The sequence below is a fragment of the Ctenocephalides felis genome, unplaced genomic scaffold, assembly GCF_003426905.1.
Source record: "Ctenocephalides felis isolate EL2017-DRISC unplaced genomic scaffold, ASM342690v1 CF-g0.4_SCAFFOLD_01492, whole genome shotgun sequence".
NCBI lineage: Eukaryota > Metazoa > Arthropoda > Insecta > Siphonaptera > Pulicidae > Ctenocephalides > Ctenocephalides felis.
In genome coordinates, this window is record NW_020537646.1 from 24,683,464 (window position 1) to 24,705,867 (window position 22,404).

The following is a 22,404-nucleotide window of genomic DNA, read 5'->3' on the forward strand; positions in this document are numbered from 1 at the left end:
GAAATCGACGGTCGAGGCCTGTCGGTTACCATCGTCTCGTGTCGATTGTTTAGTATATACACGACCGACTGCTTTTCGAAAACTGCAGTTTGAAAGAATAATAAGTCAGTGAAACATCGTTTGTGAATATTAGAAAAAAGGCGGATTTTAAAGAATTTGCAATTGATATTAAGTGGTTTTTTATTTAATTAGTTTAAGTGTTATATAAGTGCAAAATCATGACGTTAATAGGTATGTATTGATAATTATCAAGCTATTTTGATAGGCATCTTATAGTCCATATTTGTTTCAATTGTAATACTAAAACATAATTGGTTTTTGTTGACATTTAAAATAAAGACATCATATACGACACGCAATTTTTTTGCCTAAACATTCAATTATTATCAATATAAAAACTCTGACCATTTGGTATATTATTATGTATTTATAAAATACAATAATCTATAATAATTTTTGAAATAAATATTTAAAAATCATAATTACCAATAAGATACAAGAAAGTTTTGGATCTGATTAAGAAGTCTTAAGCACGTGGTTATTATTCACAGCAATGGCGTATTACGCCGGGATGGCAAGCGATGCTCATCCAAGGCGATTCTTTTTTACACTAATCAATCATTTCTGATTGTAAATATAAAATGGTTCTAGTACTTTTTTAAAATAAACCCAGATTAATTTTTGAATTAGCCTACGACGATCATCACCATACGTTTGTTGTATTTTTATTATATTACTATTATAAAATATCAGCAAATACTTCGAGTATAGTTAATTAGTCAATACTGGATTAGACAACTACTGGGCTGCCATCCATTCAAAAATCCATATCTAATAAAGTCAAAACAATTACTGAATGTCCTATGTGTGACAGATTGTAATTAAAAAATAAATTATATTATTATCCTGCTTCTCTCACTTTCATGTTTATTTTTCAATTACTAGTTTTCTTTTCTCTTTGTCATGTTTTTTATTTTATTTTTCTTTTTAACAGTACACTATATAGTTTCATAAGGTTTGTATCAGATTTGATAAAAACTTTAATAACTCTTTTTCTGCAATAATTTGTACCTTCAACACTAGATAATTTTCATATCTTGAAATAATCTTTTTTGTTTTAAAATTTGAAAATTATAAATATTTCTTATAAAAAAACAGCGCCAAAATTTGTACATATTGGCTTTTCTTTCTACTTCCTCACTTTGCGATGTAAACGTTTAGATATCAATTTAGATTTACAAGACTTTGCAATATTAAATTCAAATATATTCAGAATTTTTGAAAATAACAAACGAAATCAAAAAACAAATTAAACCAAAAAGGTTTGATAATAATATGAGGCTTGATATTATGTCTTCATTTGGAGCATTTTCAAATAATCGAGCCCCTCAATTGATTAGCATAGTTTAAAAAGCCTTTTCTGAGAAAATGAAGCAGTATCAAAGACATGGAAAATATTGTTTAACTAAAATTTCGGCTAAATCGGAAAAGGGGGTATTATTAAAACATGATGTGAGGGCGTTCATTAATCACCTGATCATTCTTTTCAAAGAATTTTTGGACCCTCCTTCCTCTGGGTTACACCTTATTGTCCTTAATATATTTGAAATTACCTTTCCCAAAATATCATGTTTATTCTTAGTATCTAGAAAAATCGTAAAATTTTGGATTTTTTATTAAATTTAGTTTTTTCTTTTAAATTGAGGTAAAAAATAAATACACTTGAAATCTTGTTAGACCTTCGTCTCCTTCACGTGATATTTTGTAATTTTTTCTCAAACCATCTCTCTCCTCCAAAGTTCTTATTGAAAAATCCTAGATTATAGGTGAGATATAACACTGCACATTGAAGTCAAACTTTATATATTCAGAGATGTCATGAAAACTATTGACTCTTAGTAATTTAATCAAAACAAAGGGAATTATTATTATTTATATTATATTAGATGACGTGCTTTAGAGTATTCGAGTATTTAGATAAAAAAGAAAGCTTATTCAAGGGACGGTTGCTTTAAATTAGTAGTTTATCAAATATAATAGATAATTATTACATATTTTTTAATGTACATATGTAGTTTGTGAAATGAATGTTTTTTCGTGCTTATTTTACACACTTTGCTGTTCATAATCTTGGGCTTAAAATCGAAAACATTTTTAAACTTTTTAATTTTTTTTTATTCAACAATTAATTTAGAACTGTCCTACATAGACATTGAACTTTTTAATCATTTTAAATTTTTAATCTTTGCATATAAAACGAGCCTATCTATATTGAAACTTGTATTATCTTGTCCACTTTATTATGATTTTTGAAAATGAAAATAATAAAATTCCGAAACGTACTTATTTGGTTTTGGTAATGTACACAAATTTCTTTTAGAAAGATCAAAAGGGTAAATATTCCCTTTCATTTCTTGCTAAAAATATACACTTGTTTTCGTTAATTGGTGAATAATTGAAAAGAATTTTCAACATTGTATCTTCATCTTCGAATTCTTAAAAATTATTGGATTGTAAAAAATTGGTTCCGTATAACAAGGTTAAAATAAGAAATTTTAATGCTGTGTTGAAATGATATATATTTGGAGATATTTTGCAATCTGTGACAAAACTGTTACGTGCATGATCAGAAAATCAATGAATGCCATATACCTGTATAAAAATGTGCCCAGGTGACATTAAAATAACTAATTTACCGATTACGTATTGGATTTTTGGCATTTGGAAATACAAAGGGACTGTCGAAAATGTTTTTGGTTTTTCCCAAGGATTTTGATCCCATTATGTTGGGTTGCCTGGAATATTTCTTTCATAATACGTCTAGTGATGCTGAGTTGAAATTCTTGGAAATTTTGAAATGGAATTAATTTCAATTTTAAAGGTTTAAAAATACGTAAACTGTTAGTATATAACAAGAATTTTAATTTTTATTTAATTATTTTTAAGCAGTTAATTAAAAAAAAAAAACTATATGATTTTTACATTTTTGAAAAAATATTCTATTTATTTTATGTGGCTTTGGATCTTTTTTATTGACCACTAATCAACCAGTTATGCATTTATATTTTATGCATTATGCATTCAGTTTTTTAAAGTGATAGTATATTTTCTTAAGTTGAATGTTAACATTTAACATTGAAATAAATTCTTAAACTCTTCTCTATGATCCTTTTGCGTTTGTCTTATTAAATTCAAATATATTTCAATATTATACATCAAGAACTTGTGGAACTTTTGCCATATTGACTATGGAAAAACTATTATTTTATTTAAATTTTTCTGAAATTTTATATATGACTCAAAATTATTCGATACGATTTTGTAGATAAATAAACTTTTGATTTTATAAAATTGACTTTGCTCTATTTTGATGGCCATTATAGAATATGCAATACTGCCTCAAAAAGTAGCACATGTGTTTTCTTGAAATAAATGGTACTTATATTGAAATCTTGACTGTGATTCATTCCATACCTTTTAATTCTTCTTTATTATGATAGAAAGATTATGCAGACATTTGGAGTGTTACGTTATTAAATTATGAGTTATTGTATCCACATTTATGAAACTAAGTAATTAAAAAAAGATATTACAGTATTAAGGAAACATATCTTGTTAGAGAGTTTTTTGCATGTCTCTTTTTTTAAACTAATAAAGTATATATATTTCTCTAAGTAAATAAATTTTATATATATTACTTATATATCATTTTTGAATCAATACAAAAGTGGAGTAAAAATAATTCAATATGTAGGCTCAGGTTGTTGAGTGTTTTAGGTATTATTCTTCTTCCTATTTGCGTCTATCTTAAATCATATTATGAAAAAAACATACATTCGAGACTGTATAGTACTTCTACTATTTCAACACTATATATTTATAAATCGTGGGGCTTTTCCCATATCAACCTTCGCGATCTGACGTGCGCGTTCGATAAACAATATTGCATCGATCATAACAAATGCTTCACCTGGACAGCCTTGCTTTTGTAATGTGATATGCAATGTGATAGCTCTGATTCAATTATGTGCTAATTATTATTAATTTGACTAATAACTGACACAGAAATAATATTTATATGCATTATTGTACGTAATTGTATCGTTGTTTCAAATTACAATCGTGTGTCAGAACTGTAAATTACAAACAAAATTGATCCATTTTGGTTAGATCATATTGTCTTTGCTAACTAATGCCATTAGCCCTAAAATATCGTAATAGATGCAATATGACCAATTTTTCTATTCATATACATATCACCATGTATTTTATCTTTTCAGTCCCATCAGTTTCGAAATAACATGCTTATGAGGACTACTTTCAGGAATTTTTTTTTTATATTCATTCAGTCTTGTCAATTGTCCATATATAGTATATGGATATATTACATAATGTAGTATATATCTATATTGTCTATATATCTCACAAGAATTTCTATTCAATACCTGCATGTGCAAATGAATGGGTTTACTCATTGAATCAGAGATTCTGGGTTCGATTCCCATTTCAAACAATTTGATGTCAAGCAGTAGTGACATCTGTTTTCATCTGGAAATATATATATAGCAAAAAGTTACCAAGTGAAAATAGCCTTTACCCTTCATTGCTGTACCAATAAAAAATGTCATTGTCAGAATAGTTGTAATAATAAAAATAATCACATAGAGATGACAATTATTTGGGTTTAAAAAACTAACGTAGTTTTGAAGAAATTAATTGCAAAAGCTCATAAGTCCCTTAAGTTCTGATTGCTCTTCAAAAATAATGATTAAAAAAAATTCTAAAGATTGTTACATATAATTATTCAATGGTTTTTAATATCTTCTAGTTCTTTCTCAGATTATCAGAAAAATGATGAAACATTGAAGCTTTGTTTTAGAAAGAAATATTAAAGCCTCGAATTCCACTCAAACATAACTAAAACAAAACAAACATAACTAAAACAAAACAAACAAAAAAAACATAACTAATAAACTCTACACATATATATTTGTATTTACTATTTTTGTTTCTAAGTTTATATACTGATAAAGAAAAACAATCAAGTTTGGTATTGTTTTCGAATTGTTTACATTATTCCTTTGATGGAATTTTTTAAAGTGTATCTTTCGTGATTATTGCTCATCTCTCTCAACAAATACTGAAAAATACTTATTTATATGATTTATTTTATATAATCTAATATGACAAGAAATAATTTATCGTAATAAGATAAAGTCCTTAATAAACCGAATAATCAAAATTAGTTCATTATATTTCTCAAATAATATTTTAATTAATTAATTAATTTATTTAATTCATGAATGAAAGTGCGAATTATTAGGTTCGTTTGAGTATACAGTTTATTACAATGTTATTGTTCATATAAATGAGAAACTATCCAAAATATCCAAAGCATAATTTGTGATTCCACTAAAACGTCGATGTTTTTCCAAGAAAATCGCTCAATTATATTTTTGAAGATATAATTTGCATAAAAATATTGTATTATTATGCAAAATAGCAAACAATCATGCATATTTGGGACTTGAATAGTCGACAATTTAAAAATTTGTCACACTTATCAACGGGTTTTTCAAGCACGACAATCGCTTTGGAATGATAGTAAATGTTTATGTGGCTAAATAATTTACTAGGAACAAGATAATATTTAAAAACCGCAATTATGGTTTTGAATAATATTCAATGTTAATGATTTCCTTGCGCACGTTATCAATAATGATAATAATACCAGTAGGTAAGAAGTAAATAAAAAACAACTATTTTTTTTACTAAATGAAGAAAGATAAGCTTTTGCCTAATTTATTCAAATTAATAAAACATAATTCATAATTTGGAGAAACGTTTAATAAAACTATTATGAAAGATATTTTTTGATAATTAATGGTCAATTTTGAATTTATTTGCTTATTTATATGTTTATTATAGTATCTTGTTTAATATAATATAAAAATATTAATTAAAATGATTTAAGCAAAGATTCCTGAGAAATAAGTCGTTACTTTATCAACACCTGGAAGTGTTGTATGCAATATTTTTCCTTAGCCCTATTGTATTTAATATTACTTTATAATTTAATATCTATTATTAATATATAAAAAAAACTTACATTTGATTTCCATTTGTAATATCAGTATACTACGAGAATTTTATGTTCGTTTTATATATAAGGTTATATATTTCATAAAGGTTATACATATATTTCATATTTTTGTATTGCTCAAGTCTTTCATAGAAACATCAATTTAGCTTTAATTCGAAGAAACAAGCCTTGACGGATTTCATTCAAAGTATTTAGTTAGCTTTATATTCTTAATTGAATATATTACTATTTCCAAGTTGTTCAATAAATTGATTTTCAAGTATTAAAAAAAATTACATTTAAATATTTTTTTTAAATGCTATAATTGATTTAGTTTCACATATTTTGAATGCATTATGTTGAATGAATGAATAATAACTTATTTTTAGAGTAGTAAAGCAATCAATGTATTTGAAAAAATATTTCACCGCATAAAGTAATAAATTTTATCTGAAAACTAATAAAATACACGTTATTCTGGAATTTCCATTGCAAATTATTTTCATACTTTATGTCAGGTATATATGCGTTTGTCCTCAATTATATGAATTATCCAATAATAAAACATTAATGGTTGCAATAATTATCACACACTTTTTATAGTATACAATGCAGAAAAAACATGCTGGCGAAGTATAATTAAGTGGAAAGCCTATGATTAATATAATTGTTTATTGATTACATATATGTATGTAAACATAATAGTGTACGGTAAATAACATTATACAATTTTTATAGTGTACATTTCAATTGTATTCTGTTTAGCTTTGTTTTATAATATATGTGTATTACTAGACTCCATATTAGTTGGGCATTTTTTTTTATAGTATCAAATTTTATTTATTTTTATTAAACTTTTTATTTTATTTTATTATTTAATGGTCATTAGAATTACGTGTTAGATGAACTGCTGACTTAGGTAGTATTTTTATCGAGAGGGTAACCCAGTGGTCAATCACTTCTAAACTCATGTGTAGACTATATTAGATAAGTATAGCAATTTTTCACTTGAGATCTACGACCTCAAGAATCATACGGAAATTTGATATCATACTGCTTGACATCGCGAGCTAGCCGAGATTAAGATCAAAGTAGTTTGTTCTAGCCCACGTTCTTGTTATATGACCATATTCATTACTGAACAAGAAAAAAAGTTATAAATTATATTGTTTGTATCAATAAAATTGTATTGTTTGTATCAATGAAAATGAAAGTCGACAATCTATTCACAAATATATCAAATTCTGATTATAAAATGATTACAATTAAATCTATATTTTATTTTAATCTATTATTAAATATCGCGAGTTTTTAATGCCTATACATATATCCATATGCATATATGTATATGCAATATTAATTAAGTCTGTTTCCAATCGTACATTGTACGGTGAAAGTAAAATCTCATTCGATTTCGTAGGCGTCGTCGCTTCTTGTGATGTGCCGTCGCCTCGTGCGCGGATGTTTACGTCGATATTTATTTTTAAATTAAGTTTGTTATTAGCATTAATTTGGCTACACCTAGACTTATTTCCATCATATTTTATTGAGAAAACCTGAACGATTATAAATCTTGTTCAAGTGTATAGTACTTACTACATTTTGCGAGCAAAGCACCATATTCTAAGACTTAGGTTCTAAGTCTAACTATAGGCAAAAGAAAGATATCTTGCTCATAACGTTGCTGATGAATAATAGATTTTTGTTCATTTAGAAGCGCTTGGTATTGTTTTTTTTTCTGGGAAAAGACTATTTTTTCACCATGTTGTGTCTGAAGTCCACCAATCTTCTTTAAATGCCTTATTCTATCAGACGATACCGAAACCATTCTTCTTCTGGACAACTGGAAAACTCATCAGTACATGAGTTAGTTTCTCGAAATATTGTTGCTACTCTGTTCCGATGTAAGAACTTTGATTCAAGCCATGGACTAAGGGGTTATAAATTTTTTAAATGCTTTCATAGAATGTCTTTTATTCAGGGCTTTTAAAATGCCGACTGTGGCATGACTGATTTTCAAAAAATGTTAACAGTAAAAGATTTCGTGTATGGTAGTATTATTTCACTTGTCTTGGAACCAAGTGAAAAAATATTACACTCTATACCAATTTTTCAATCATTTCCCCAATTTTTTTGTCTAAGATGATATTAGCCAATAGCGAAAAGAGATTACTCCGATACGTACAACTATGTAGCAAATATCAATTAAAAATATATACTTTTTACCCTAAAAAATCCATATTATTACCATTCTGGGTAATTTATCCCGATTCCCCGATCGCTGTTTTATAAATTGTATCTGATCATGTATTCTGAACTTCAAATTCGTAAGTAAAATCTGTAAAGGTGTATCTAAAAATTTGAATATAACGTCTGAATTTCGTACAATTTCTTACAATTAGTCAATTGTAAGTGCATTTTTTGTTTACTTCATAAAAATGAAAAAATAGGTCTTCTTATAAAAATTATTGAATTTATTAATAAATTAATTAATGACTAAATTAGTCAGTTTAGTGTCATTAGACTAACTATGACAATATAAAAATAAACTCTCATTGACATGAATGTTGCGTTATACTAGTTTGTTTAGAATTTCTATTCTTATATGCTATAATAGTCAAACTACTTCTTACATTATTTCATGTTTTGTTTTGTTTTTTTTTTTATATTAACAGCAATCAGAACCTTACGTTCTATGAGCTGTTGGGCTGAAACTTCTCCTTTCTTCGTATTTTTTAAATGGTAACCCAATGGTTAATCCATCCATATTTGATGATTTTTTGTTATTAGATTTAATCTAATAGGGCTGACTTTTTATTGGTGCAATGCCGGGCAAGGGCTATTTTCACATGGAAATATATTGCTATTGTTTTGAATTGACATTAGAATTTTCATAAAAACATGTACGATTCTTAAGTAGTTTATATACTCCACGATTTTTTGGTACACATTATTCTTATTCCTAATACAATTCTTGTTCTATATATTTTGGAGCAATAACAGGTAAATAGAACAAATTTTTCATAAATATTTAAATATTCTAAAGATTTTTTAATATAGGGCAAGGATTTGATCATCTACCTGAAATCCTTTGAAGTAAAAGACATCCAAAGTTGGTACCATATGAAACTTTCAGAAAGAAGGATGAAAGTAAGATTGATTATTAATCTATATAACAAGATAAAAAATTGTTTCATTCACACTTTATTGTGATAGGATAATAAATTAAAATTACTAATTCTGACCACGTGATATCCAACAGTAAATATAATTTATTTCCTTGTTCGTCAAACCGATCATGATTTCTCGTGAAAAGATCGGTATCGGTAAAAATCACGTTCCAATGCTTACCACATCTGCAGACGAATGTCTTATCAACTCTTCTCCAACATGTGCGCAACTTTCACCTGGCTGCAAAATAAGTAATAAAACCGATCGTATTGATTCTCTTTCATTACGATTGTTTTTGTATGCGCGTGGTACAATGTGTTTGCGTTGTTTGACCTTCCGCGCAAACTTGTATCAATTCTTTGTCATTGGTAGTTCTTATCAAGATTTTTTCTAATTGCTTAGTTCAATGCTAAAAACTGTATCGGGCAAGTTAATTGATCGATGGGTCGTTAGTTTAATTTTTGAGTTTCTATGTCCTTACTTTCATACTAGAAACTAGAGTCTCGGTCTGTCAGATCCTTGATGGAAACATTTTGCAGAACAAAATTTGCAAAATGTTTCCATCGTTATTCATAACAATTAGTATTGAATGTCTTATAATCGTCAAAGTATTATTATATCCTTTGGTGGTTAAAGCTATGGGAATTCAATCAAAAGTTTCAGGTTTGATGTCCGTCTTGGACAGGCTGATGTCAAGCCGCAGTGACAGAGGTTTTCACTTGAATATATAGGTAGTAATACGCTTCCAAGTGAAAATAGCCCTTACCTGATATTACTGCTTTAATAAAAAAAATGTATAGTTCATCATTTAGATAGGACAACTGTTTGGGTTGCCATCTATAAAAATCGAAAGAGTTAGTAAAGTTAAATCGTCACATCAGCCTGTAGGATAATCTGTTGTGCCTTAAGAAATAATGGTCATTGCTAATACTTGATTTTGGATTTTGTAATGATCAATTTCCAAAGAGAATCATTAGGAACACGTTTTGTACTGCAGAGAAATATTTGGAGTTGAGGAATTCAGATTGCCTTCAAAGATATTCGAAATCAATATCAATAGGAGAATACTAATTATTTTGTCTTTTTTTTCTTAAACCACATATAAGCAGCAGTGTACCTTATGTCCGAGTTTATTCTCAATTTTTGAAACCTTCAGCATCTAATATGAAATGATATTCTCAAAGAAACTTTACCTTCAAGCGAATTAAAATAGTTAAAATAGTTAATGATAATTCTACCAGCAATTATACTAGTTGCTATTAGAGCTTATATTTTGTTTAGGAGAACATAAATATTTATGTTCTGTTTTATAAAAAATATTATTTTTAGTTATTTCCATGTTTAACTAAATGTATTTAAATATAGATTATCTAAGCAACTTATACTAGTGTTGTTCTTTTTGAAAATGGTTGATTATAAATAGCTAGAAACATATATTCGGACACTAATTTAGTAAAAGCAAAAATACACTAAATACACTAAATTAGTAAAGCCATAAATGTTTTTTTATTACATGAGTATTAATTTATATTACTTACCTAAGATAACTGTTTATTTTGGTACCGTTAACTACAGTTATTTGATAAAAACATTTTTGGCATTGACTTTTGACATGGTTGATTACGTCTACGCACTCGGTATGAAGCTTTTTTTTTTTACTAATTTTCAATACTTGATAATCTTGACATAGAAATAAATTTGAAGGTCGCATACGTGCTACTGATTAGGTTTAATGAAAGAAATTGTTTTATGAATAATTTACATAAGCAATTGACATATTTCCAAACAGTGCATCCAATTGCTTGAAAATTATAAGAATAATGGTATTTTGCATTGTAGTACATATTGTCGAAGCTTTTAGGTTATTTTTTCTTGGTAACCTAATGGTACCATATGAAACTTAAGCTTCTGTTACTCTTAAGGGAATATAATATTATATATTATATTAAACTATCTTCTCAAAAGTCTCTCAGACTATTATTATTTTTAATTTTTATTTAATATTTATATTTATATTTTGAATTTTTAGATTTAATTTAATTCTATTTTAATAATTATAACTGTCTAATAATATGACATCTAGTAATTTTTTTGGAAGAATAAAAGATGTATCGGAAAGCCCTGTGGTGAACCAATAATACCATGGTACCCAGATTTATAACAAACTTACACTTAACTGTAATATAATTATTTATTCCAACAAGAGAATTAATTATGAATCACCGTTACAGAATCGATTTAACTATTATTTTTCATTCGATCACTGTCGGAAATTTGTTAATGTCAAAGCAAAATATTGTCTTTGTTCAGAAACACAATTATATTTTTTGTTTAGGACAAAACATCGAGTTATTTCCAACATTCGTATCACAAAGACATGAAATTATAACAATGGCTCACGATACGGTTCGTGAGATATCAGAATAAAATTATTTTGCACTCTTATTATTTTTGCTAGTTGTTATATAACGATAATTAAAAGTTAATGAATTGTGAAAAGTTTAAATTTAATTCATGTTTTAATAATATTTTTTTGGTATTTGAAATGATGGATTTATATGATAATAATGATTAGTTTTTTGGTACTTTTTTTCAAGCTTTGAGTTTTCTGTATTTTAGTAAACAATTATAAACATGTTTAATATGAAAAGAATTGTAAAAATTTAACACATAATTTATAGATTTGATATAAACGCATAAATAAAATGTATATAACAATTTAATAGAAAATAATTCATTATTTTTTATTCAACGATGATGAATGTTTTTGGCGTGAAGCACTCTAACCCGGAGATGGGTTTTTAGACTTCTTATTTTCATTAATATGAATCCTCATATATTTTTTTTGAATTTAATTTATAAAAATGAGCAAAAAATCTTTCGACCAAAAAATCTAAATAGTCCTCTTCTTTTTAAACAGTTACTAAAATAACAATTGGATTTCCAATCATTTCCAAATGCAGTACCTGCTTTTTTTTATTTAGTAAACAAAGTTTTAAGCAAACTAAAGTTATCTCAAGACATGAACTCAACTCTGTCTCTAATAAATTATTCATTACATGTACAATCAGTTGTTTTGTTAAACTTAAAGAATGCATTCAACTCGTGAATGTTTTTGCATAATGTGCAGACAGAAATTTACAAGAATCTTTCTCATGGCTTGAAATATTTATCAAGATATATACCATTGATGTTGATATATAAGTTTTGGATACAGTTCAATGTATCCAAAACATTTCAATTTCAATGTATCATTTGCGTCTTTTTTTTAAGATCTTTTAATTCCTACATTGGAGTTCTTTAAAATCTTCAATATTTCAATATTCCAATTGATTCTTTAAGAAGAAGTAACATTGGCTACTTTTACTATTGTCATTTATTTATCAATATTTAACTATATTGTCTTTAATAAATTATTACAAAATTGTTTCAATTTCGGTAACATTATAAGTAAATCTGGTACTTTGGAAATCCAAAGCCCTAAACGTTTTGGAATCAATTTGATTTCTTTAATTTCACTATATAATTATTACTAATTATATTTAAATAAGAAGACGTTGCTTGAAACAAATAGCTTCTTTCTAGTATTGTCAGTACCAGAATTATTAAAAATATAATATTCTCTCTTCTTTCTAACAAGTCATCATATTGTTTATAAAAAATATAAAAATTAATTCACATTTCATTTTGTTCATATTATTACTTTCACGCATAATTCAATTAATGAATTCATCGAAATGATAGTATGTGAAATTAAATAAAATATTCCAGTTTTAATGATTTACTTGGATGCCTTTTTGCGATGAATATTTAGATTTTATTGAGTTATTGATAATTAAAAGTTTGATTATACAAACATGTGATCATTTATAATTACAATATCAATTTAAATTGTTGTGCAATTCTTTAAACATGAAGGCATTTGTAAATGTACAAATTTAAATTATTCGAAGTTTATTAAAAGTGAAGTATTCCTTTTATTTTTTCTCTATTATTCGTGAAATTATTTGTGGTTGTTTTATCATTAATAAATAATGTGGTTATTTTAAATAAAAGCCTCAAAATATTATTTATTAAATTATTATTATTTATTTATAAAAATAATAAAACGTTGCATTAAGTACTTATATACAGTAATAACTTCAGCTACTTTTACACTACTTATTTTGGATTCCAATTTCATAAAAATTGTTTTATTTTGAGCATATAATCCATTTAAATAATTCTTTTAGATATAAAATTATTTTTAAAAAAATGTTAAAAAATTTAAAAGTTAAAAATTTGTGTAAAATTAATTTAGACATAATGGTATTAGAAAATCAACTCAATATTATAATACATTTTTACTTTTTTTTTACCGAAAAATAAATTAATAATAAATTAAATTAAAAAATCATTTGTTACATATATTACATTAAATTTATACGATTTTAAATCATGAAAAAAACATGATATTTTAGATCAATTTTTACGGAAAAGAACTTGATTATTGTGATAGATTAATAGTTGATGTGGAACAATAATTTTTCTAGTACACATATGATTAATCTTTTATATCAAGTACCTCACATTAAGTATAACAATATTAAGTGGTTGTTAATAACGTTAAAGAGGATCCGTTTATTACTAATCGTAATATTTTTGAATGTGTTTTATTATCAATATTTTTTATAAAATTTTGATATATGAACATAAATCTATGGTAACTTGCTTTGAAAACAGCAGACAATCCCACAATGGCCCCACATTGTATAGAAGACATAAAAGTTTAATTATATCTTTTTGATCAAGTCTTCTCATATAAAACAAAAAAATCATCACTAAGTTATAAATCTATATTTTTGGTATCAATAAATTTCCTGGTTCCAAATTCGATATGTAAATATATAATAATTACATATGACCCTTTCCACTCGGATGCCTCCGGCGGCAAAATACACGTAAATTTCGGAATTCGTGAGTGGAAAGGGTTAATATAAATTTTGTGTATTTGTGATTTAGAACAAAATATGTTCTGAAGATCTAGTCTGTTTAATTTAATTTTGCTTAAAATTAAATCACGAAAACTTTAGATTATTTTCCACATTTCGTGTCGATATCGTTCATGATGTTCCGTGTTTATTTTATATTCGCATTTCTTTTCACAGCTAAAGTGAAAGTTAAGTGACACATTTATTGTTCCGTGGAAACCGCGTAATGTTCGTCTCTCGCAGACGCTCTTTTGCAATAATTGTATTAAGAAATGGCAAAATTGCTCAAATGTAGAACATTCCAATAATTTATTGAAATTCATTTGAATATACGTAATGTAAGTTGTAATTGTCACCTGAAAGTGCAGAGTAATTCTAGGTAATAGTATTAATGAATCACCGTTTTGCAGTATCTTATGTAATACAAGATATGTAAAATATGCAATTTATACATTCATTGTTAATAATTGCTTTAAAGTGAACTATTTAAGTTCTGATAATCATTAATAATTATGAATTAATTTGAATTAAAATATAAAACTACAAATAAAAAAATCAATAATAAGAATAAGAACATGTATTAAAACCATAAAAAAGAAGTTAGTAAAATTTAGATGTTGCTTATATTATTCGCTAATAGGGCCTCTAATAAATTTGATGTGCTGATAAATTAAATATAGATAATAAAACATTTTTATACTAATTATTGACTTTTAAGATTTTTTGCAACTATTGTAGGCAATTAAAATTTTAATTTTGAGGCTTATATGTACAGGTTCAAATATACATATAAACAAATTTTGTCATGAAATTGACAGTTCAAAAAAATTATATAAATGCAAATTCAAGGTATTCTAAATTATTCTGGCGCATTTAATATTTTAGAGTTATAATAAATTAGCAGAATGTTTATTGGGTTCTTCGAAAGACTAAGTTGGTAACAATTTTTTAGTATTTGGCTTTTGGATTTTTTTAATTTGAATATTTTATAAAATAATTACAAGTACCTATATGTAATTACTGTAATACAAATGAATAGTAATAATTAGTAAAGCACAGTCATAAAGTCTAATCTTTACGAGTATTTTTTTTAATAACTAATTTCATTATCTTAATTAGGATTTTCCATTAAGTGAAAAAAGATCATTAAATTAATTGTAGGAACAATAATTAGTGAAATACTGAAGTTAAAAATGCGTATTAAAAATACAACGATTTTAAAATAGTAATGAGTTGCTGCTCAATATAATAAAAACCTAATTAAAATATATAAGTAATTACATTTTTTTAATTTAAAAAATCCAGGAATTATATTCTGCATACTGTTCTGACGAGATTTGTTCAGGAGTATATAAACAGAAAATAAATAAAAAATGCTATATTAATGTTTATGTTTTTAAAGAGTTGCACTTTAGTAAACTTTAATAAGCAGAGTCGATAACTTTTTTTGTCAGTCTAAACTTTATTCAAGTTTTATAATAGAGTCGATAACTCATAATTTTTGTTTAATCGTGATACAAATACCAATAAACATAATCTTGGAAGAAAACATGATCTTGTTTACAAAGAATAATTCCCCTGGTCAGTACTCCCATATATTACTTGGTGGTTGTAAATTGCTTCAAGTAGGAATGCGTTAAGTCGTCCACTCAATTATTTATTTTCTATTTTATTTATTCATAAATAAATAATGATATTTGAATTGATATTAATATGGTCATGGTAATAATAAACAGGGGAGGTAAAGGGTATCATTGATTTTGTGGTGCTCTCATACCAAGGACCTGCCTTCTGCACTACTATTTATCATAATTACTATTACACATTGTAGTATAATTTTACGAATACTTTATATACTTTTATTACCCATATCTAATTGTTTTTATTTTTCCAGTGAAATGGCTCAGTTCTTTTCTGCTGATCGCATCCTTGGCATTAGCACAAGTAACCCCGAAGGACCCCGCCTGCATAGAAGGCTTCGATGGCAACATTCACGCCCTGGACGCGGCTGAATTGGACTTCTCTTTACGAATGTTAGCGGCTGCAGTTCGATCAGCACCTGGTCAAAGTGTATTTTTCTCACCTTACAGCATTTATCAAGCTCTGCTCTTAGCGTATTTCTCTAGTGCTAACCATACAGAAGCTAACTTGAAGGTAACTCAATATAATAAATAATTAATATAATTTTGAATACTTTACAAAAAAAAACGAAAATATTAAAAACAATATTGCTTTTAGGCAAATTTGGTTTCGAATTTCCTTAATTCTTTGGAACTGTCTTTATGGTTTTTATCTGATATACTTCATTAATTATCCATGTAATAATTCATATATATATCGTACCTAAGGCATCGAACTAACTACTTATGTCTTTTTAAGTATTTTGGATAACAAATTAGATTCTTAATAATAATAAAATCTGAATACTCTGTTTCAAATATTTATTTATTTATATATTTATATATACGCCAATCAGCTATGTACGGTAAACTTGAACTAATTACAAATATGAACTAATTACAATGTTTTAATTATTATAATCTTTTTTGCAGAAAACATTAGCTATCGAGGAACATGTGCCAAAACTACAAGTTCTGCATGGATATAACTTTGTGAGAAAAATGCTTGGATATAGAACGAATCAATCATATGAATTCAATTCTGCTGATTGTCTTTTTGTAGCTCAAGATGTTCCAATTAGGTAAAATATAATTTTATAACTTTCATATTTTAATTATACAAAATTATGCATAAATAAATAATCTTTCATAAAAAAATATATTTATGACAGCCGCAACCTTTAAATAATGTAGATTAAATATCAATTAGTATGGTTAGCTTAAATACATTTAATTAGCGTGTTAAGATTTTTTTAAATAAATCTATTTTATATGAATAAATAAAAATTATTTCTATTGAAGGGATTGTATCCAAGCTGTTATGAGAGATCAAATTCAACATTTGGATTTCAAGAGTAATCCTGAAGCAGCCAGACAAATTGTTAATGGATGGGTAGCGAGTGAAACTAGAGATCACATCAAAGACCTAATTCCTCCAAGTGGAATTACTGCTGCTACTGATTTAGTACTTGCCAATGCTGCTTACTTTAAGGTAATTTCTTATAATTTTTGTTTTATAGCACATGGTGTCTTTCATATAAATAATTGTTGAATTTGTTACAGGGTAAATGGCAAGCTCAATTCGATCCTGCTTTTACGAAAAAGGATATTTTCTACACTTCTCCATCCAAACATACTATGGTTGACATGATGAGACAAGAAGGACATTTCCAACATTGTATGATTCTAAGATAGCACTGTTAGACCAATATATGATTAGATTTATTTATTATTTATTTTTTTCTTACAGTTCAATCAGAGAACTTGGGAGTTCACGTACTTGAAATGCCTTATTTAGGTGGTGATATTTCAATGTTAATTCTGTTACCACCATTTACAAACACCAGACTAGAAGACACTTTAGATCGCTTGACACCAGCCGAACTTGCTACTTTATTGGCTGAAGATGCGCCACAAAGATTAGTTCATGTAGAGATACCTAAATTCTCAATTGAGAAGCAAATTGAATTAAAACCGGTAAGCAAATAAAAGTTTAAATACATTGGTATGCCGAGATAAAAGTTTAATTCGTTCCATAACCATCTTTTCCATACTCATGGTTATAAAAGTACATAATATTTTGTAAATGCACAAAAAGCAAAAAAAAAATAATCGTACTCAATATGTAAAATATATAATCACTCTTAATATGTAGTTAAAATTTCAAATGTTAAAACTAGCTGTAAGTGGAATTCTGTCTCAAGGCAATTAAGGCATCGTGCCTTAAGGCAAATTGCTGGAACTTCCCGTACCAAAAATTATTTTTTTAACATTTTTTGAAAAAAATTTACTTCGAAAAAATAAGATTTTCGAGAAACTATAAATTGGACATAAAATTACTTTTTTTTTGAAAAAAAATTTTGACATATTTTGGAAGATCTAAACTTTTTTCAAAGCAATCATACTGCTTTAACTGCATAAAGACGAAATATCAAAACGCGTAAGCGCCGCGTCGCCGTCTAACGCGTAAACATTGGTACGGAACCCATAGGAATATAAACCAAATTTATACTTATTGTTAAAATCTCTATAAAATACCTGATAATTTGATGTACATATGTCTAATGATCATTTTTGACCGCCAAACGGCATTTTTTTTACTTTTTTCATTAGATCTCCGAAACCGCTAGACCTGCCTTTATGAAAATTTGATCGGTTCTTCACCTTGTCAATACAAGTAAAATGTTTTTTGCATTATTAAAATCGGACGCTCCGTTCTCTTAAAAACTGAGTTACCGTTTTCGGCACTTTTTGCCACGTATCTTCGGAACGGCTAGACCTGCCTTTGCCAAAAACTAATCAGCACGTCTCCTTATCAATACAATTCGAATGTTTTTTGAATTATTCAAATCGGTTGATCCGTGTTCCCGAAATCGTCGACGAAAATTTGTATCCGCACATACATACACACACGCCCATACACACACACACACACACACACACACACACACACACATACATCCATTTTTTCTAAGGTATGCCAAAATATTCAGAAACCTCTGAAACGTAAAAATATATAAAAATTTTCATTTTCGATTTTTTTGCGATTACTATAACTTGCCCTACGGGAAATTAATAATCCTCATTAATTCGGAGGGTAAATAGTTACTACACAATTAATACTGATATATAATTGAAATGACTAACTGTAAAATAATTCACTAACATACAACAGGCAAAATATTTTTGATCGAAATTTTTCATATTTTTATTTTGCACTCACAAACTCGCTCAAAGTTCATATCTCAAATTTTACTCGTATATCAAAGCTGTATTTTATTAAAACGAATATAGTTTTAGCATAATAATGGTAGTAAGCAAATAATTACATTGTTATTTATTTGCAGGTATTGCAACAACTTGGAGTAGGTGATTTATTCGATGCTACTGCAGATTTATCAGGATTAGCCCCACAAGGCCACGTACATTTAGATGATGCAGTACACAAAGCCAAAATTGAAGTCGATGAGCAAGGTAAGAGTGGTTGCATGAGAGGAAGGAATAATACTTTAACCATTTCTAATACTGACACAGTAATATATCTGTAGATTAAATATATAACGTTGATCGAGGATTGGAAAGTCTTAATTTGATCGAAAAACAAATTTTATATTTATATTCTATAGAATAGATATCGTATATGTATCATAATACATATACGACCTATAATATGTTCTCTGCTTCCTTATTATTTTTCTATTGCATTATCCCAGTATCTTATATATTTGTTGCATATTGTTAATTTGTAATGACATTTTCATTTTGATCCAGGATCAGTTGCAGCTGCTGCTACAGCTCTTTTCAGCTTCAGATCTTCGAGGCCTCTAGAACCTGCCCAATTCGTCTGCAATCATCCATTTGTTTACTTGCTTTATGATCGCAAACTCAAATCCATATTATTCATGGGACTTTACCGTGGTCCAAATGTATAATTTAGAAGTAAATTCCAAAACCAAAAATTGAGATGAGGATTATTTAAAGTTTATGATGATTTAGTTGTACCTGAAGATAAAACAAATGCATATTTGGTACGAATATGTTTTTGTTTGAAAATGTAGATAATTATTATTAACAAAAATAGTAGGACTTTCATATATCATATAACTTTTATGTTTTTAATGCAAAAGTGACATTTTAGAAAGAGATTTAACAAACAAAAGTGGTTAACATGAACTACATACGATTATCTTTTACTATTTATATACTTTAGTAATCCATACTCATTTTTCTTAGGCGTATGTGAGTAATGTTTTTATTGTTTTGACTTTATGATTAACGTAATAAGTATGTCAATGTATTTTTAAGAAAATTTGGAAGTGTGATCTGAATTGTTTTATATAATAATTAAAAGAATATTTGTTTTTATTGCGTATTTTATTTTCAAGATTTCTATCTTACAGTATAATAAAGAAGTTACTAAAATTAATATTGAATAGTACGAATTATATATCTGAAACAGTTTAATATATTTTTTCTGAAATGAAATTTTATGATTTATGTTAAAATACAGTGCATTTACTGAACTGGTATATCATATCATGTTCTAGACAAATATTTCTGTTCGAAAATGAATTTAAACTAGCTGTAAGTGGAATTCTGTCTTGAGGCAATTATTTCATCGTGCCTTAAGGCAAATTGCTGGAACTTCTCGTACCGTAACGAAATGTTCGAGGAATACTGAATGTTTTCAAATAGATTATTATAAATATTGTAAAATTGTCTAATATTTATAAGAATTATATAAACTGAATTGCAGAGTTGAAATTATTTGTAAAGTATATTAGAACTATAGTCAGAATAAAAATAAAATCTGAAATATTTCGATATACGCAAAACTAAAAAAAAAAAAAAATAGAACAAAATTTTTTCTTTCAAAATCAATTATTTTGTTAAGACAAGCAGAAAGTTCTTTGAATCATTTAAATCGGACGCTTAGTTCTCTCAAAAACTGCCATTTTTACATATTTAGCTCCGTATCTTCAAAATGGCTGGGCCTGCCTTTGCTAAAAACTAATAAACACTTCTCCCAATCATTACTAATGAATGTTTTTTAAATCATTCAAATCGAATACTCCGTTCTCATCAAAATTCGATTTCTATTTCTGCACTCTTTGCTCCGTATCTCCGAAACGGCTGGACCTTGCCTTTGCCAAAACTAATCAGCTCTTTTCCCTATCAATAGGAATCGAATGTTTTTTAAACCATTCAAATCGGTTGATCCGTACGCCCGAAACGTGGGCGACAATTTGTATATCCATACATACATACACACACCCACCACACCCACACACACCACACTCCATTTTTTCTGAAGTATGCCAAATGTTCGAAACCTTCAAAACGTCGAGAAATGTAAAAATTTTCAATTCCGATTTTCGGCCCATTACAATAACTTACCCTACGGGAGTTAATAAGAAGATTGGTCTTGTATGTTTTTGCTGGATGCATTTAATGATATGAATCATTAATTGATGTTGCGATATTAAAGGTAAACTAATCAATGTTTTACAATATACCTTAAAAAAGTCAGAGATATAATTAATAAATCATTGCTAATAGTTTTATATTTAAAAAATGTGCTGGTGGTGCATGGCACAATACCTTAAGGTAAATTGCTGAGACTTCCCATACTGTAATTAAAAATTTGAGAAATAACAATAATGGATAAAATTTATCTTTTAAATGTTACCCATTAGCAACAATTATTAACATTAGGCTTATGGAGACCATTAATTTGAAACAACCATCAATTTGTATCGTAAATTCATAATTTTATTACAATGTATTGTATATACAATTATAATTTTGAAGAATTTTCATAATTTTGAAATTAAAATTTGGTGTACCTTTCTTTACGGAAATCTGTCACATTGATGGAGCAGCTGATTACTTAAAAAATGATATATTTATATAATGATATATTTATATAAAAAATTGCGATTGATTATGCATAGGTTCTGTTTCTATATAATTAGCAAATAAAAATAAATTTTCTTGACATTAAGATTAATTTACTCACCCAAATGCACTTCAACTTGGATTCAAATCAATATCTTCTCAGGGTTCTTGTCAGATTCACTGATTACACATGAAATTAATCAACACAATTTTATTCTATAATAAATTTTGCACTTGTGAATGTGTTAAGTCAAAAAAGTATACAAAATTATTGTAGTTTGGATTGTATTTATAGTTAATTTTGCTTGTAAAGATTTATGTTTGATTCCTATAAGAAACAAGTTTGTTCTTTTAGTATTGAATCATTGCGATCCAGTGATTTGTGCAAAATTGCAAATATACAAATACAGTAGAATCTCGATTAACCGGACTAATTGTTGTCAATAGGCATTAGGATAATCGAAAATCCGGATAATCGATTGTATGAAGAATAATATGTTGTGTACTTATTAAAAATAATAATACATACATAGATATCAACAAACTAGCTGTAAGTGGAATTCTTTCTTAAGGCAATTAAGGCATCGTGCCTAAGGCAAATTGCTGGAACTTCCCGTACCAAAAATTATTATTTTTTTAAAAACGATTAACATTTTTGAAAAAA

General features: G+C 27.0%; 1 protein-coding gene across 2 annotated transcripts in view; it reads left to right on the forward strand.

Moving 5' to 3' along the window:
* Positions 1-22,404, forward strand: part of LOC113370399 (serine protease inhibitor 88Ea-like) — a 40,695-nt gene continuing 18,291 nt past the window's right edge. Inside the window, exons 1-8 of one of the 2 annotated variants that reach the window (XM_026611065.1) lie at positions 15-231; positions 16,118-16,377; positions 16,776-16,924; positions 17,145-17,334; positions 17,406-17,520; positions 17,593-17,819; positions 19,190-19,316; positions 19,614-19,867. In XM_026611065.1, the coding sequence (XP_026466850.1) occupies positions 219-231; positions 16,118-16,377; positions 16,776-16,924; positions 17,145-17,334; positions 17,406-17,520; positions 17,593-17,819; positions 19,190-19,316; positions 19,614-19,774 (1,242 nt within the window). In that variant the 5' untranslated portion in view covers positions 15-218 and the 3' untranslated portion in view covers positions 19,775-19,867. Of the gene's footprint in view, positions 232-16,117; positions 16,378-16,775; positions 16,925-17,144; positions 17,335-17,405; positions 17,521-17,592; positions 17,820-19,189; positions 19,317-19,613; positions 19,868-22,404 lie in introns of those variants that run through there. The other variant, XM_026611066.1, reaches the window with a different exon arrangement.